At 42.5% G+C, this 19,416-nt stretch overlaps 2 protein-coding genes across 2 annotated transcripts in view; one reads left to right on the top strand and one right to left on the bottom strand.

Moving 5' to 3' along the window:
• Nucleotides 1-19,416, bottom strand: part of LOC143893927 (uncharacterized) — a 44,240-nt gene that overhangs the window by 12,508 nt on the left and 12,316 nt on the right. Inside the window, exons 2-13 of the mRNA XM_077399797.1 lie at nucleotides 18,306-18,488; nucleotides 15,233-15,563; nucleotides 14,732-14,883; nucleotides 14,407-14,538; nucleotides 7,447-7,569; nucleotides 6,929-7,186; nucleotides 6,300-6,569; nucleotides 2,218-5,940; nucleotides 1,172-1,285; nucleotides 958-1,074; nucleotides 301-406; nucleotides 19-208 (exon numbers count right to left, since the gene is read on the bottom strand). Coding sequence (XP_077255923.1) covers nucleotides 19-208; nucleotides 301-406; nucleotides 958-1,074; nucleotides 1,172-1,285; nucleotides 2,218-5,940; nucleotides 6,300-6,569; nucleotides 6,929-7,186; nucleotides 7,447-7,569; nucleotides 14,407-14,538; nucleotides 14,732-14,883; nucleotides 15,233-15,563; nucleotides 18,306-18,488 — 5,699 coding nt within the window. The remainder of the gene's footprint in view (nucleotides 1-18; nucleotides 209-300; nucleotides 407-957; nucleotides 1,075-1,171; nucleotides 1,286-2,217; nucleotides 5,941-6,299; nucleotides 6,570-6,928; nucleotides 7,187-7,446; nucleotides 7,570-14,406; nucleotides 14,539-14,731; nucleotides 14,884-15,232; nucleotides 15,564-18,305; nucleotides 18,489-19,416) is intronic.
• On the top strand, nucleotides 8,302-10,317 carry LOC143893923 (uncharacterized). Its single transcript, XM_077399789.1, has 4 exons — nucleotides 8,302-8,926; nucleotides 9,154-9,264; nucleotides 9,561-9,649; nucleotides 9,735-10,317. Exons 1-4 carry the CDS (start codon nucleotides 8,635-8,637, stop codon nucleotides 10,182-10,184), a joined length of 942 nt encoding a protein of 313 aa, XP_077255915.1. The 5' UTR covers nucleotides 8,302-8,634; the 3' UTR covers nucleotides 10,185-10,317.

Below are 19,416 nucleotides of genomic sequence, written 5' to 3'. Positions count from 1 at the left end.
CGCGACAGTTCCCCGTACCTCTGCATGTAGGGGTGGCTCCATGGCGCGACATCCCGATGTCGTCGTCGGCGAGACGCAAGTTCTCTCGTCGGGCGCCAACACCATGTCCTTACTGCAGGCGCAATAGTAACTTCCGGCGGTGTTGATGCACTCGCCGGTGCAGCCGCCTTTCCGGTTTAGACACTCGTTCACGTCTTGACACTGACTTCTGCTTAATGCAATCCCATACATGAGGAGCGGGGAATCGCGTGATCCCTAGTTTCCACTCTCTACCCGCTGTATATACTTATAGGGTCTTACCTCGAAATTAACGTGTATCCGGCACGACAGGCGCAAACGAACGACCCTACCGTGTTGACGCACTCCTGATCGCATCTGCCGCGACGCCATTCGCATTCGTCGATATCTGGCCGTAGATTGAATTTTTCAGATTAATATTATAAGACTACGTGCGCAAAATATGTGCACGCGCGATCATGCAATAACATATGATTGTTGATGAGCGATCGTGACACAACTCGCGTGATAGAAATATAAATATATCAAAACTCGCAATCAGACTTGATTTTTATGTTTTACAGATATATATATATACAGGTAACCCCCCCTCGAATAACACGATATTTGAATTGCACGGAGTCTCGCAAATAGCATGGTAAAAAACTGTGACAATTCCACGTTTTAAAAGTTTTTTTTTTTTTTTTAATTCCTTGGAACCAAGTGTCCAATTTTATATGGATCAGTCTTGAGAATTGCACAGTTTTCAATAGCGCGGAACGTGATCTCTAAAATTGTGTGAATCCTAAGTCTCGAATAACACGCGGTTTTCAGTTAATCGTTATTCGACGGTTAGCTGTACGTACAATAATATGTATAAAATATATATATATACTAATATACATATGTATGTCATACAACACCGTTTTATTTGAGGCGATTGCGCGCCTCAAAACTTGCCTACGCATTCGTTCCCCTGCAGCCGAAATCCGATGGGGCACGTACAGTAGTACGAGCCGGGCATATTGACGCATCCCTCGCTGCAGGGCGCCTCCTCCTCCGCGCATTCGTCGACGTCTGGGGCAAAAGCAAACTCAGTTTCAGTTTACGATTAAGCGACATCGTTTTTTTTCTTCAAGAGCATGCACACGTTTTCCGCCTTTTGCACACGAACCTACACAGGTATCACCGTGGAATCGATATCCCGCCTCGCACTCGCAGCGATAGCCGCCCGGCACGTTGGTGCATTTGTTGCCCTTGCAAATACCGGCTGCGCATTCGTCGACGTCTAAAAAATAAAGAAATAACAAGGAAAGAAGAAGGAAAAAAAAACGAACACACGCTCAAACACACGGTCGCGCTCCGCGCGCGAGAAACTTCCGCTCGAGCTAAGCGAGTCTAACTTTGCGGCGGAGCTTCGAAACTGGAACACAAGTAAGGGCCGAGGGTGGAAAGGGCGAAACCGTGTAACCGGGAACCGCAAGTTATTCCCCGAATTTTCCAGAGGTGACGATACTATCTCCTCTCGCGATGATAAAATGAATTGAAACAACAATTCATAAACGTATTGTAAGAGTGATGCGAGATTGTCCCTTTAATAACGTTTATTGCTATATTATGCGGCGCAATCCGCTCCCTGCATGTTTTTCTTTTTTTCTTTTTTAAGAAAAAAACTCCTCAAAGAAGATAGAGATTTATTTGTACGTGATTTAATATTCAGTAACGATGATTAATCCTTAAATGGCATACATGGTTCATTCTTGCAGTACCTTCAACGTTTCGCAGCTCTAAAAGATCCTTTTAGTGAGATGCGAATGGCTCTCTACTCTAAAAAGAAGTTTTAAGATGATGGGAGTATCGGAGTATTATAAACGAAGCAACGTAAAATTTAAGTTATACTTTAAGCAGTGAAGAAGCAAAGTTGCGAGCGACCAATATGCACGTTAGAAGCTCTTCGACAAGTAAGTAAACATTTTTTCGCTATATTTTTGTTTATTATGTGTATTTGTGTGCCAATAAAAATGCTAAAAAAACCGCCTATTTAATCACGTTTTTTTTTTACAAATAATAACTGAAATGTCTGTTTTATTATCTCGGTATAGTCAAAATTAGTGAATAAATCGATCACTTAGTTAAGGATGCCGAGAATATGTATCGTGAGAGTTAAAATAAATATATATTCGGTATTCGAATATATTTGCTAGCAGTTACATCACTTACCTACACAAGTAGAATTCTCCATTCGGAATCCCTCCTTACATCTGCATTCGTACGAGCCGGGATTGTTGACGCAAATGTGATCGCAGCCGTGTTGTTCCTCGCACTCGTCAATATCCCGACACCCGAAACCGTCGACCTCGTTCCTCCGGAAGCCTTTCTCGCACGAGCACGCCGCAGTACCATTTTCCGCGACACAGACCTGCTCGCAGCCGCCGTTACGGTCCCGGCAGGGATCGGACGGTCGGCAGGACCCGTTCCACGACTCGTGATCAGGTGGACACTCGCAGCGGAAGGAGCCCACGGTGTTGACGCACTTGTGGTCGCAACCACCGTTGTCGCTCGCGCACTCGTCGATGTCGACGCAGGTCTTCTCGTCCTGCGACAGCTCGTAGCCCGTCGGGCAAGAGCAGAAGTGGCCGCCGATGGTGTTGGTGCAACTGTGCGAGCACTCGCCATTTCGCTCGAGACACTCGTCGATGTCCAAACAGGTGGAATTGTCGGTGTGCAGGTAATGACCTTTATAGCAGGTGCACACGTAGCTGCCTAGCAGATTCGCGCAGTCGTGAGTGCAATTGTGGCCGCTGGTCAGACACTCGTTCACGTCCACGCAGTTCTTCCGGTTGTCCGGCATCAGAATGTAGCCGGCCGGGCACTCGCAGTGATAACCGCCCTCGGTGTTCACGCAGGTGTGAGAACAGCCGGAATCCACGTCGTTCTCAAACTCCTCGCACTCGTTGATGTCCTCGCAGGTCTTAAGATCGCGCCTCAGCCGGAAGCCGAGCGGGCAGGAGCAACGGGTGCCCGGAATCCCGTCAGGACCATCTACCGGGTGACAGTGATGGGAACAGTTCCCGTTGTCGTTCTTGCAGCCGTCTATCAAAATGCAGGTCTTGTTGTTTCGCTCTAGAGCGTATTCCGTTGGACACTGACATCTGAAAGTGCCCACGAGGTTCACGCAGGAGTGCGAGCATCCTGCGTTTTCGATTTCGCACTCGTCGATGTCGTCGCACAGGGCCGGATCTTGAGGATTCCGCGAGAAGCCGGCGTTGCAGCTGCAGTTGAAGCCGCCGGGGGTGTTCAGGCACCGATGGGTGCAGTTGTCTTGCAACTCCAGGCACTCGTCGACGTCCACGCAGGTAGCATTGTCCCGCGGCGACAGACGGTAACCCTCGGGACACTCGCAGACGTTTGAACCGTCCGCGAAGACGCAGGCATCCGAACATTGGCCGTTGCATCGGTTCTCGTGAACGCAAAGAGTGTCGTCATCCTGGGACAAGGACATTCCCACGGGACACGAACACGTCACGTTACCAACGCGATCGTGGCAGAAGTGAGAACAGCCGCCATTCTCGATCGCACATCCGTCTTCCTGCACGCAAAGCCTCTGATCCTCCGCTAGGATCATACCGGGTGGACAGGCGCAGGTCACGTTTCCTTCTTCGTGGTAACACAAATGGGAACAGCCGCCGTTGTCCTGCAGACAATCGTTCTCGTACGTGCACGTTGTTTCATCCTCGGACAGGACCATTCCGGGCGGGCAGGAGCAGGACAACCGGTCGTCCTCGTGATGACAGAAATGTGAGCATCCCCCGTTATCGATGGAACATGCGTTTATCTCTACGCACGTCTTGCCGTCATCCTTCAGCAGCTCGTAGTTCTCGGGACACGCGCACTCGATACCACCTTCCGTGTTCGCGCAAAGGTGCGAGCACCCTCCGTTGTCCTGGATGCACTCGTTGACGTCCTCGCAGGTCCTGCCGTCCTCACCGACTCGATATCCCGCAGGACATGAGCACTCGTAAGAACCATTGTGGTTTATGCAGCTGTGCGAGCAAGGATTATCCAGGACAACGCATTCGTCCACGTCCTCGCAAGTCCTGCCGTCGTCCCGCAACTCGTATCCTTCGGGACAGGTGCAGTTAAAGGCGCCGTTTGTGTTCAGGCACTCGTGAGAGCAATCGGCCTCCTCGGACAAACACTCGTCAATGTCCTGGCAGGTCTTCCCGTCGTCTCGTAGCTCATATCCTTCCGGACAACCGCAACGGACGCGGCCATCGTCCTCTTCGCACGTATGTGAACAACCGTGATTCTTGGCGCAAGGATCATCCGGCAGTTCCTGGCAGGTCCTGAAATCCTCCCGCAACCGCCATCCGACAGGACACTCGCAGTAGTAAGAGCCGTCAGTGTTGATACAGCCGTGGGTACAATTGTGCTCGTCCTGGCACTCGTCAATGTCCTCGCAAATATGCTCTCCGTGTGAATAAGTATATCCCGCGGGACAAGTGCAGTTATTATTTTCTTGAGATTTCGCACATTCGTCCGGCATGTCCACGCACGTGCGATTATCCTTTCCAAGCTCCAATCCCGCTGGACAGGAGCACGAGTAGGAACCCTCGTGATTTCTGCAATCGTGACTGCAACCGTTCGTCGCCTTGTCCTCGCATTCGTCTTTGTCCTCACATGTATCCCCGTCCGGAAGATAACCCGGAGGGCACTCGCATCTGTAACCCGAGTCTGACGGAACGCATGAGTGCGAGCACGAGGAATTGGAGCAAGGATCGTGCCTCACGCAAGTGAAACCGTCGTCCTTCAGGATCCAGCCGACGGGACACGAGCAACGGTAAGACGCGTACACGTTGTAGCATAAATGCGAGCACTCGTGCTCGCCTTCGAGACACTCGTCGATGTCCCGGCACTGACCGCGCTCGTCCTGTCGAAGTCCTTGCGGGCATACCGGGTCCCCGCAGGTGAGACTGTCCTCGAGAAGTCTCATACCCCGCGGACAAGCACATTTGTAACTTCCGAGAGTGTTGATGCATTCGTGCGAACAATCGTGCTCGTCTTCGAAACACTCATCCATATCTAAGCAGGTCTTTTCGTCCTTCCGCAAGATGTATCCTTCTCGGCAGACGCACCTGTAAGTGTCGCGCTCTTTTTCGCAAATGTGACTGCAATTTGCGTTTTCGCACGGGTCGGCGATAACGCAATTCCTGCCGGTGTCGTCCAAGGACATGTCGCCAGGACACCCACATTTGTAATCGCCCTCCTCGTTGTGGCATTCGTGCGAGCACTCGTGCGATCCTTCCGCGCATTCATCCACGTCGGCGCACGTGCGCGCGTCCTGCAGGATCCGGTATCCCTCCGGGCAGACGCATCCGTATCCTCCGGGAAAATTCTTGCACGCGTGCGAGCAATCGTGTCGATTCTCCGCGCACTCGTCCACGTCGATGCAGGATCTGCCGTCTGTGTCCAGGACGAATCCTGGGTGACAGGCGCACTCGTATCCGCCGTGCAGATTCGCGCACCGGTGCTGACAGCCGTGATCGTCCCTGCCGCACTCGTCGACGTCCGTGCAGGTCGCGCGGTCGTCCAACAGTTCGTATCCGGTCGGGCATACGCATCGTGGTCCCTCCGCGGTGTCCTCGCAGCTGTGAGAACAGGGCTTCGACAGGCTGGCGCAGCTCCTGAGCTCCTCGACGCAGGTCGCGTTGTCGTCGGTCAACGTGAACCCCGAAGGACACTCGCACGCGTACGCGCCAATGGTGTTGCGGCAGATGTGCGAGCACGGCCGGGACGGTACGTCGCATTCATCCACGTCTTTGCACCTCGCGCCGTCCTCCTCGAGCTCGTAACCAGCTCGACAGGCGCAACGGTAGCCGCCCGGCTCGTTCACGCACTCGTGCTGGCAGCCGTGCGATTCACTCTCGATGCACTCGTTTATATCTATAGGAAAGAATGTCAGCACAGGATGAGCTTGCGTCAAAAATAAAATACTGTGATCTTGCTTTCTGAAATGAACGATAGAATCCTCTCTCTCGATTAATTAATGTCAGCCGAATATCGTTTGAACGGAAATTTTATTTTATCAGCTTTATTTTTTACGGAAAAGACTTAAGAAATTAGAAAAATATATGTATATAATGAATTAAAAAACAGAAAGTTATAAAATGTTATAAAATAAGACATTTTAATATCTTTGTTGAAATTGTAGACGTTTAGACATCTTATTTCAACTGGCTACCGGAATATTATTATATAATAATTGTTATTGATAAGAAATTTATTTTGCCAAGTACACTTACCAACGCAGTCCGAATTTTCGTTTTTGTTGAAGCCGACCTCGCAATTCGAACTCCGCGGAACTTCGGTAATCTCTCCTCCGTAGTCATCGCTGTCACTGTCCTCGTCCTCGTCGTCATCGTCTTCATTTTCATCATCGTAGTCCTCGTCTCGAAGGATCTTCGTTACCACGTGTGGATGTATCCTACTTATGCACTTGTACGATCCCACTGTGTTCTCGCACTCGGTATTCTCCGCACATATCTTCGGTGTCGCCTCGCATTCATTAACATCTGAAGAAAAACGGTATTTAAGAGATTTTATAGCTTCATAATATTCATTTTTGCAGAAGTAAAAACACAAGTCAGATTAATAAAGTTCGTTTTTGCAAAATAAATAAAATTTCTACGTAATAAACTTTAACAGAATGGGAGAAAAGGTTCTAGATAGTAAATATTGTAAAATCGATCGATCTAAATTATGACAACGAAATTACCTAATCAGAAGAAGATTGAATACAATCTAATTAGAAGAAGATAGAATACGATTAAACATTTAAGTAAACGCCTCAATAATTCATTACAAAATTGACAATAGAAATTAAGAGCGATCGATCGAAAACAAACGAACGTGAGACGAGCACTTTACGTACCCTGACAGGTCTTCCAATCGTTCGTCAGGTAAAAACCGTCCGGGCAGAGGCAGAAGACGCTCCCGGGGGTGTTTAAGCACAGGTGAGAACAGTTCGCGTTGTTCAGCGCGCACTCGTCGACGTCCTCGCACGTGTGATTGTCGGCGGCTAATTTGTACCCAGGGATATCCGCGCAACTGCACTCGTAGGTACCTTCGAGATTGCGGCAAGTGCCTTGGCAAGGCCCGTGTCCGTTGTTCGAGAGGCATTCATTGACGTCTGGAACGATATATACGTATGTACGTGCCGTACAGAGAATTTTTCCTCTCGACAAGTGTCTCTCTCACAAGTTTGTTAAACAATAAATCAAATCGAAAAGCGCCGAAATAAATTGCCCTTCGAAGCTACGACAGATTTCTGGTTAGGTGCGCGAACGTAAGTGGAAATTATACCAGATATACGCTGACACACGAAGAGGGGACCGACGAGTTAGTAAATATTTGCCGAAGAGATATATCTTTTCTTCCTATATAACTAACCTTGGCAAGAGCGACCGTCGGTTCCCAGCTGAAAACCACGATGGCACTCGCAAGAATACGAGCCGGGTTTGTTCCGGCAAATATCGGTGCATTTCGCAATTCCTTCCGCACACTCGTCGATGTCTGGGCGGATATCGGGGAATCGGAAAAGAAAATCGATAAACGAATTTTAAACACTTGGTAATTTTATACATCACTTAAAAACAGCGTAATTAAATTTTCCATCATTATTATAACTTTTGTTTCTTCTTCTTTTTCTTCTTTTTTTGTGAAGAGTGAAAACCGATGAAATTTTAGCGTAAATAACGAAGCTATGCTAAACTGGATAATTAATTTGCGCGCTCTGCTGGAAAGGAAGATTGGAATTTTTTTTATTTTTTTCAATGCTTGTCTACAATCGTTACATCGGTTTTTGTTAGCATTTTATCGCGAGTCGCAGCTAGAGTGAGAGATTCAATGGCAACGATCGCGTATTATCGACACGCGCTGGAACATCGCGTGTTGTAACACTCGGGCTACGTTACACGCTGATCGGGCAATCATCGGGGCTACAAACGCGATACGATCTGCAAACATGTTGCGTATTACATGTTGCGTATATGGAGGAAGCGAAAAAAATAGGAGGACCGCTGAACGCGGCGCGGAGAAATGGCCGAGTCGATAACGAGCTTTTAAAACTCGATATCGCGCGCAACAGTCTATGCGCAATCTGACTCTTATTTTACAAGTGTCGGTTAACTTTTAATCTTAGATTAACTCACTCTTCGTCTCCTTCTAACGTCCCCCTTAGAAAGAGACGAAGAGTGAGTTAATCTAAGATTAAAAGTTAACCGACCCTTGTGAAACTGAGCCTAAGGCCCAGTTCCACAAATCTAAGTTTAAACCGAGCTTAGCTGAACAGCCGTTATATCTAACGCCATGGTTAAACTCGTATTGCGATCCACAATGTGTTTATAACTGCAGTTTACGTAAACCTATAGTTTATACGAAGAAACTCTCGAAGATTTCTCTTTCTTCTCAAACATAGAATGTGATTGGTTAATTCAAGTAGGAGAACGCGCGAAAATAGGTGCACGCTGGGATCTTATATGTAAAACAGGTTATGTGTGCATATCGTGCGTATCAACGGTATCAACAGTATACAGTTTTATGTTGTGTAACAATCTGTGAATACAGCAAAATATAAATATGGCAAAAGTTCAATCAAGTCAAAAGAAGAGACTACCAAATTTCTCAAATTTGGAGAAAATAAAATTAATAGAAATAATAGAGCGAGAAAGAAGCATTATAGAAAATAAAAAGACTGACAATGTCAGCCTAAAAGACAAAGAGAATTGTTGGATAAACATTGCAAAGGAGTTCAACAGCAATTCCATCTCAGGACATCGGGATGTCGGATGTCTGAAGAACTGTTGGGATAACCTAAAGAAAAAAACTCGGAAACATTTTGCTGATATTCGTAGTGAACTTTTCAAAACAGGTATTATATCATAGCAGTGTTTCAATATTTACTGCTAAAAATCTACAGTTTACGTTATGTACACTATAAATTTTCAGTACTGGCAGTGAATATCGGAATGCAGCCCATATAATATTTTATTAAAATATTAATTCAATTTATTTAGTGTATATTTTAAAAATAATAATATAGATTATATACAGGTAAGTTATATCTACAAGTATATTTTATCAGTAATTTGTATACAGGTGGTGGAAAGATGAATATCATTGATGATCCTATTGCTGAGAGGGTCAAAGGTATTATTCAGCCATCAGTTGAAGGTTTACCTAATAAATTTGACAGCGATTACATGCCAGGTATGCTATAAAATAATTTTATATATTCCTTAGAACATTTATACAATTAGTAAACTTTAAAATTTGCAATTAAAATAAAAGAATTTAGAAATTGGTGTACATATATATGCATGAACATTACAGGGTACGTGTTATTTTCTTAAATATAAAAATTTGATAATATATATGATTCAATTTTTTGTTTACTTGACAAAGAACTTTTTTAAAGACATAACATATAAGAAACAAAGAATGTCATTGATTTTTATGTTAGGATTAATAAATATATACTTATGACAGCATAATATGTATTACAGGCATAGATGAGCCACAGAGCAACGAACAGTTGGACGATAAAGACGTTTATCAAGTGGTTGACGATAAAGATGTTTATCAAGTGGTTGAGGTATATATATCGAAAATACTTATGCTATATATCTGATATTTAAAATATTATTAGAAAAACTATTGTCTTAAAATATTTGTTACAGATACTTGAAGAAGAAGATTCAAATGCTGCAAATTGGGCTCAATGGACACCAGTCAAGCTAAGTTCTGAAAAGAGCAAAGAATTGCAGTTCTCAAACAACAATAAAAATGAAGATTTATTGACTCTGAAAGATATACAAACAGTCCTTCCGCAATCCTCCAAGGAAAAATCCAATTCGTCAACAAGTAGCGCATCAGGATCAAATTTGAAGCGTAAGAAATCCAAACAGCTTCAAGTAAACGCTTCCAAACGAAATGAACGGTATTATAACCTTGCACAATCCAAATTGGAATTAGTAGAAACAATGAAGGAAAATCTTTGTGAAAAAACGGCAATCGAAATAGCAATTTGCAAAATGCAATTAGAAAAAGAAAGACTTCAAGTAGAACTTCTTAAGAAACAATTAGATTCTTTTGAAAAGAAACAGTTAAATTCTGTTGAAAAGAAATAATATCGTTCTTTTACTTTTATATTATTTTATAATATTCTTTTACAATTTCATTATTTTCTATTTGAATTATATAAAATACGTTTTTCGTTAAAAAATTAATGCATTTATTGAAACTGTTGTAGTTTAGTTTATACTAACTTGTAAGAGTACTTAATACTAAATATGAAAGAAATAGTATTTCACATTATATGAATAGAATACATTTTTAATATAGGTAACACAAGACTCAACTTAAAAGAGTTCCTATTTAGATTATATATTAGTTGCTATTTAGATTAAATATTAAACACTATGTCAAAAGAATTAGTTCTATATGTATGTATACATTGAAGTTGTCTTGTGTTATCTATATTGTTATCTATTTTTAAATTGTTACTTTAAAGTACCAAAGAAACAAGTGCAAAATATATAGAAATACAAGTTTATTTTATTATCGTACATGATATTATTTTATTATCGTATATTGGGAATTGTAACAATATTGATAAGGTACCAAATATGAAAATTATTCAAATAAAAATTATAATTTTTTATCGACAGTTGCTCCACTTTTTATTTCTCCCTTTCTAGGATTCTTCACTTATGTCAACTTGCGATGTGTATTTTTTGTGACTATATACTTTGGTCAATTTTGTAGTATCAATAAAAAACCGTGTAAAATATCAATATTTTATTTCAAGATACAATAGCAGGACTGCAAATACTATTCCTCTATACTATAGTCACTTTTTTCATCATGGAGTAGTCCAAAATGTAGCACATTTACCACCTGATTATTCTACAATAAGCTGCAAAATAATGTAATATGTTTTAATAATACTGTTTATTAGTATGTACGGATTAAATTGATAATAAAATTATAATTTCCAGAAACAATGAAAACTAGTAACTTATCATTTGTACAGCATTATAAAAATAATATTGGAAATTTGATAACAATGTATTCTGTCGCATTTAACTATGAAATATTAAGCAGTTATATCGTTGTTGAAGTATACTATTTATAAATTAATAAATAATTTACCATATAATTATTTTCTTACCTTTGGAAATAATCGTTGATTATTGCATGCTGCATGCCATTGTTACCGGGTCCATCATGTCTATAAGCTATATTTCCTTCTTGTAAAAGATTTTCCCATGGAGCAGGCAATACTAATTCAGGATCGTTTGCTGGTACTGGATCTCCACCACGTCGAGCAATATTATGCAACACAGCAGTTGCAATAATAACAGGTAGCACTTTATCCACTTTTTGAAATCGGGACCCAAGTGCTAAAATAGGGAATCTTCTTTTCCATATTCCGAATACACGCTCGATGGTATTGCGTGTTCGTATATGTGCTTCATTATATAGATGCTCCGCACGAGTTCGTGGATTTTGTAAAGGAGTCATAAAATACGAGCGAACGGCATAACCACCGTCACCTAATAGCAACGAATTTTGAAATGTTCCAGCTTCGAATAAAGCACGTATTCTTGAATTGTTGAAAATTGTAGCATCGTGCACTGATCCTTGCCAACGAGCCACAAGATCGGTTATCTCTAAATTTGCATTGCAGACTGCTTGAACATTTACAGAAAAGTAACCCTTTCTATTCCTAAAATATTCAGCATCGTTTCCACCTGAAATAAATAACTTTCAGTTGATCTTTGTAGTTATCAATACATGAAAAAAAATAAAGTTGCTTCAATTAAACGCAACGTCACGGGCTGCCACAAACATAAACAGTTAATTCAATTGGATATTATTTGAACGAAAACATCAGATAGTTGTTTTAATAATCCAAATATTTGGTTCAAGCAATATCCAATTGAATTAACCGTTCATGATTGTAGCAGCCCGTGACGTAGACGTTTAATCGAAGCAACTGCATTTTTGTCTATGTAGAAATTTTTGTAAAACATAAATCAAGATAAAATATAAATCTAATTAATCTATTCATTACAAACCAAAAATAATTAATAAGAAATAACATTTTGAGAGATGTAAAACCTTTTGTATAAAACAATGAAGGTATATGAGGTATATAGTGTATGAAAAAACACATGTTTTACTGATAAATTACAAATTATACATAACATGTAAAAAAATTGTTTTTAGATTTATTGTAGGATATCATACATAACAAAATTATCAAATTTAATCTGTAAAAAATTTATTTTTTACAGATATATAATTTAAAGAATAATTCGTGTATATGTGTGCGTGTTACGCCTATACAAAAATATACGCTAATAGTTTTATTGTTAACATATTTCTTTCAAAAGTTGAATATTACTCACCAAATGACTGTACTTTTATGTGAGTGCAATCTATGCAACCTATTACTCTTGGGAATCGTGCAATATCAAAAAACTTCATCTGTTCTCTTTTTATTTCCTCGGCAAGCATAGGAAACTTTATATATCTTGGTCGAAGACGAGCAATAGCAGCAGTCACCCGATGAATGATTCTGTGAGAACTTGTTTTGCTCACTCCAGAATAATCTCCTGCTGATAATAAATGACTCCCAGTTGCATAAAACCTTAATGTCAGAAGAAGCTGCTTCATTGGAGATATAACATTGTTTCTGGCAAAAAAATTTTTATTATTTGTATTAATCGTGTTAGCTCTTGCTTATTTCATATCCAGTAAACACCAAGCAATAGTAACATTGCAATGTTTCCACTGCACAATTTAAATACAATAATAATACATGTGTTATATTTATGTTGACGTTTACTGGATAGTGATCTGAATGTGTGTTAAACATTTATACAAAATATTGTGCACTTGAACATTTCAGCAGAATTATAAATTTATTAATAATAATGATCAATTATTTTACATTATTGATTTGATTAATGTTGTTTTATAATAACTGATTTTTATGTTATTGCTACTCTGTTCTATTATAGAATGTAATCTGTCAAAGTAACAATCCAATATTTAAAATCAACTTTATACTTACTGTTCAGTTTTATAAGAAATTTCCTGCTCAATTTCTGCTAGTACTGCAGTAACAGATTCCTTACTCAAACGAAATCGCGCATGAAAATCAATGTCGTCGTATTCTTCAAAGTATAATGGTCTTCTTCTTATAACTTTCGGACGTCGATACATTATATTTTCAAACTCTTCATCTTCAGATGAAGATAATATATATGCTAGTTCCATATTTCTTTAACAAATTAAGTTCTCACTTTTTGTTTATATTAATTATTTTTAAGCAATAAATGGAAATACTGTAACAATTCACCATAACCTGTACGCAACAAACTTTGACGTTGATCGGCGCTGCACTAGTAAACCTCGTTTATATTTACTAAACGCCCAAAATTCGGCGTTCAACTTTAACCGTAGGAAATCGACGTTAACCGAAGTTTATGGTAGTTGTGGAATGCAACATTTCCTTTAAACTAGGTTTAACGATTAAACGTAGTTTAAAGTTAAGTTGTGGAACCGGGCCTAAATCAGTCCGATACGCGCGCGAAAACCCGATAATCCCGTCATTAAGACGGCGATGGTTTACGTTATACGCGTTTTTTTTTGTCCGAGAGCGCTAAAATTGCTGCAATGTTCGCACATATGCGTCCCCCCCCCCGGCTAAAATTATTTTCACCTCGCGAGCGACGACGTGTGCATAAAGCCTGATCTACAATGTGTTCTTTGCTTTCTGTTTTCTGCTCTTACCTCTTTGCGACTATCTCGTATTTCGCAATTCCGTCGCGTAATGCGATATGTTTTTTGTTCTCTGTCGCCCAAGATAAAAATTGACGAACTTCAGAAGAAACAAGAAACATCACGTTACGCGACGGAATTGCGAAATACGAGATAGTCGCAAAGAGGTATAAGAGCCGAAAACAGGAAGCAAAGAACACATTGTAGATCAGGCTTTATTCAGGTGTGTTCTCGGGGAAATTTAAAAATATAAAGCGCGCGATAGAACGAAAAACTGACACGCCGAGAAGGGAAACGTCGAAAACAGCGAATTATACAACAAATCGATACGAGTATACGGTGTAGTCAATACGAAGACGGTACGCGAATTTCGTGGGAGAATATCGGTGGAAATATCGCGTGCCGAGTGAGCGGGAAAGAGAGAAAGAGGGAAGGGGGCAGGAAGGGGGGGCGCGGGCGAGCGAGTTTGGCTTTCCTCAAAAGATATAAAAATGTAGAATATATGCAGCGGTGAATTTGTATATATGGCACTGTAAGCTGTAAGCGCGTATGGATTACCGATACAGGACGGTCCTTCAGCTCGAAAGCCGTCGAAGCAGGAGCACTTTATGCCGCTCGGCGTATCCTCGCACACGTGTTCGCATTCGCCCGTTCCCTGATCGCAACGTTTCATCTTATCCGTCGGCAGTTCTGTGTGTGTAGCGGGAAATAGGATTAAATACATTTCATAACGCGAGCCCACACATACGCGCGCGAGCAAACAAACTCTTGTAACATCATATATTAAATTAATTAACAAATGCGTAAACACACGAGCTGCGCGTCGTGTATTTTATGTGTGATGACTCTAACGCCGATGATAATATTTTATATTTATGCTTACGAGTGTCCCTCAGGCATTTCGGGCGACGTCCGAGCCAGGTGCCGTTGCTACAAAAGAGCCTGTCCGTCGTAGAATCCACGAAGACGTGGCCATCCGCGCACTCGTAAACCGCGACGATGTATCGATTGTACGGCGGCAGTACGTTCTTCCTTCTACGGAACAATACACATCCTATTATATTCCAGATAGTATATGTATTAACCTTTTTGTAGTTTCTACGTCGAATTGGATTCGATATAATGCGTTACGGTTTACATGTATAGCCTGTCACATAATTCCTTAACCATTCGCGAATCTACGCGATTATAAGTAATCGGCAAACTGTATTTTACCTCCATAAATTTATCCGGGAAACAAATATTCTTCGATTCACGTTGGATCAATGAAATGAAATTGAAAATCTCGAACTCTTTCCAAGATACATCTTTTCGTCATTTTAAGAGTTTTTTTTTCTTTTTTTTTTTTAGTCTTGGCTGTTTCAATCCGTGCGGCTATACAAACCTGGCATATTTGGCGGGGCGAGCATGCTCGATCAAAGGGGCCTTAATAAGTCCCTTTCCGAGGCTCTTCCTCGCGAAGCAGCTGATATCCAGTTGGGACACCACGGTTTCGTTTAATCTCGTTGCCGTGGGTAGTCTCGACGAGGATTTCGCCGGCCTCTTCCTTTTCTTTTTCCTCCTCTTACCCTCCTTCGTTTTTCTGCGCTTCTTTAAATCGTCTATCCTCTCGAGCGCCTTAAGGCCGTCCTTGGCGATTTGTAACTTGCTCCTGTCCGGGACGATCGGCTGATCGCCGAGATAGAGATCGTTGCGGAAACGTCGCAACGTATTATCTACAAAGCGGACACACCGCGTAATGTGACATCGGTGCTAATCTTCCTATATTTACGCGAAATAGAATAATGTAATTGCCGCATATTGTTAATGAATAATAAACGCAAATATTCGATCGTCAGCGCGAGATATCATTAGCGCGTTGTACGTTTATTGTACTAGCGCAAATAAAATATTCATTTTGCAATTATAATTAAAGGAATTTTAATTAAATTCCCGTCACTCATACACGCCCCGCCGAATGGACTTTAAATATAATATTCGTTTTGCTGAGCAAAAATATTTCTAGAGATATTCCGGCGTTAGCGTTACATCACAAAGGATTAATTTCATCGGATATATATATATATATATATATATATATATATATATATATAGTGTATGGTAGTCCAACACGGGGACATATACATCTTTTACCGCGCGTATGTGATTGCCATCAAATAATGAATTTTTCACACGCCTTTCTGTATCATTTATAAGTAACGCATATAAAGCGGTCGATGAGTAACGTGGTGCTCACGTAAATCCTTCAGGATTAGTTTCCGTAAAAAAATCTGCGCCATTTCCGTTTAACCCAGATGCGAGAAAAGACATTTGCGGTAATTATTTTCGACCTATTAAAAAATTAGAACTTTCATCTTTCGATGACTTCGAACGGCGGCAACTTCTTGCCACTGTCTAATTCTTTAGGTCCTTCAGGATGACTGTCTCGTTCTTCATCTTTCGCGATATTTTCGAGTAATTTACATTTACGCGCGCGTAATAATTGAATAAGCGCATGCAAGCTGGCACGTGCAAGCTCCTCTCTCGTCAAGCACATCAGCAGCGGCATATCCCGACCAAAGCCCTGATCCAAAGGGGGACAGGAAGGTGTGGGGGGGGGGGGGAGAGGGGGAAGGGACGTGTACGTATGCTCGCGTACATACGTCCGGGCGGGCGTATGACTTGGCGGCTTATCTCCATCGAGGCGAATGCGAGCTATGCCATGTCGGCGAATCTCGTGCCGCCGATAGCACGCGCGATGGAACGAGGCGCGTTCCTGAAGCACCGAAACGCCACTCCGCGAATTTTCCCCCGTTCAGGAATTCCGTTCCCGCCTGGTTTCTGGTTCGTATTAAGGCCGGGCAAACACTCGCGATCGGCATCGCGCGCGATTTACAAGCACGTGATTTATATAAGCGCTTCGCTAAGTATATTAATTTCGATATCTCTCGTTGGTTTAATGACATAAAGAGATATATGATACGCGCGCGTGCGAAAGGAGATAAAATAAATGATTTGACATCGCGAATAACTCGACGGTAGTTACAAGCTGAAATGCCCGAAATAAATAATCCGATCGCTGCCCTCCCCTTCCTCGTTCCTCTTCGTTTTTTTTTTAATTAAAAAAGTTTTCTGCCGATTCTCGAAAGGGAGCGCAAAGAATGGAAGATACCCTATATATTCGCAGTCTCGGGAGCAATGCCAACCCCCCCCCCTCCCGGCTTAAGATATGCCGATAACTTGAGCATCGGTGAAAATTGAATCTCACGGTAAAGTCGTGTTTCCACAAATCATAGGAATGGGCGTTTTGGGTAAATTGTTCTTCGAAACTTTCGGGGCTTTCTGACATATCTCTCTCCCCTCTCCCGTCGCGCCCGCTTCGTTCATATAAAACTGCGATTTTAAATATGGTTCCGATTCGAGCTTAGACTAACGCAATCCGATCGAGCGAAATAGACGACATTTAATTCCATAAGACGTGACTTTTTTTTTATATTCGTGCTTTCGAATAATTATCTGAATATAAAGATTATGTAATTATATCAAGAGATGGAGAGACGCCTTTCAGTACAGATTCATTAAGATTAAATTTATCTCCGAATCGCACGTCGCAGTCAAAGTGAACAACAAAAGGAAGCGAGTTTAATCATCATACCCGCCGGTAATCTCCGTCCGTCGATCATAAAGAGTAGATAGAACCGCGATCCGCGCGTTACGGTATTAAGAGCGAGTTTGACCGGGTGCAGGGTCCCTTTATTTCGACAGCACGATGTCCCGCGGTAAACGGATTTGTCCGTCAGTCTATCGAACACCGCGGTGCGGGCGTCGAGGCTTCAGCCGAGCCGGGCACGAGGAGTTAAGCTCCCTTTCATGCGGATAATTGACTTACGTCGATCAAATTAGTATAATGCCGCCATAGCTATGGACATAGCGGGACACATCGTGCGATACGCGATATGCACAAATCGTTAATTCCCCGGGAATCCAATTCGTGGATAACTCGAAACAATTTCCTTAATGCAGACGTGTCTGGAATAGACAACGCGCGATTCGCAAGCGGCAAGTTAATTAAGCCATTTGCATCAGCATAAACGATTAACTGTTCTAAACGATGTGAATGCGGGGGGGGGGGCAAACCCGCAAAATTAGTCAAAATAAAACACAATTTCCCAATAATACCGTTTGTACGTCGCAATTGTCTGTGTACGAATAATGTACTCGCGTTGACGGATGAATAATCACCGAGACGACGATTAGTCGTCGCTGTTAATCGACGCAGACGGACATTCCACGAATGGACGAACGTCAATTGAGTCAGAGCGACGCGGCAACGTGGAATGTGGATCATATGAGAATAGATTCTGCGCGATCCACGCCCGATTGATCCCAATCGGGGAATGTTCGAGCTTGGAATTTAGAACATCGCGTTCTCGTCGCGACTCGTCGTTTGCGATCGGCTCGGATAAGCGATTTCTTACGGGGCACGCATTTCGGGACGGGATGGTCCCAACCGTCGGCGGTGCAGGTCGCTATCTTGTGACCCTTGAGTTTACGGCCCGGCTCGCACGAGTACACGATCCGCAGAATGCCGTCCTGACGAGCTTTCTCCTTCACGGTTCCCCATTGCGGCGGCTGCACCTCGGGACAAGCGCCGACTATCCCTGAAAGCGAGGAAAATGAACGTACGTTATATATACGATCCGTATCGCGAACGCATATACAAGCCATGTATAAACATGAAGAAACCGGGCACTTCGGCGGAAATTTGGCGTGCCATTAAATCTCCCCTCCTACGTTGCCGAAAATCCAATAACAATGTCGAATTTTATATCGTATATTGTACACGTAATAGATAAATATGTGCGCATACATTAATATTTGCATATGATTAAAGATTAAATGTATACAGATATTAGCTTTTATACATTTATAAATATCTCTCTTTCCCTCTATATATATCATTAAACGTTAAATATTGTAAATCACAGTCTGCGATTACAAGAGTTAAATTTTCTATTTGCTCTTTCACGTTCCACGTATACCATCGGTATCGCAATGCGATCGCGCCCGCACAAGTGCCGTACACCCTGACAATGCACGTATACTCCGACAGCCAAGTCCCGCCGCTTGAAAGGGGAAAAGACGTGTGTCAAGCACATGGGGGATCTCGCGCAAGCACGGTGTGTGGGACGCGCGGCGGATTAAAATTGAATAATTCCACAATATAATATACGACGTCCAGCGTGTGTCTGTGGTGTGCGGGGCGCGTTTCCGCCGCAAAATTTTTACCGTACCGGACCGTCGCCGGACGCATGGCGATGCGATGGCCGTCAACGGAGAGAACGAACGTGGCTGGCGTTAAATAAATCGTCCTGGCGCGGGGCGTCTCTCGCGGGGCGCACGAGGGAGTCTCGCGAAAGCGAATGACTTTTCGTTTTGCTCGCGTGGAAAGATTGCCTCGAGCCTATCGAGAACTGCTACTTTAGCGTCCGCGATGAATTCCGAGCCGATTATATTTTCTCGCGAGAAAAATCTCCAATTTTCGCGTTTTTAATTACGGATGAAGTATTTTAGCCACGAAGGATTTTT

Source organism: Temnothorax americanus, unplaced genomic scaffold (genome assembly GCF_048541705.1).
Source record: "Temnothorax americanus isolate GAGA-0224 unplaced genomic scaffold, ASM4854170v1 Scaffold13, whole genome shotgun sequence".
NCBI classification, from domain to species: Eukaryota; Metazoa; Arthropoda; class Insecta; order Hymenoptera; family Formicidae; genus Temnothorax; species Temnothorax americanus.
This window is presented reverse-complemented; position numbering and strand designations above follow the sequence as displayed.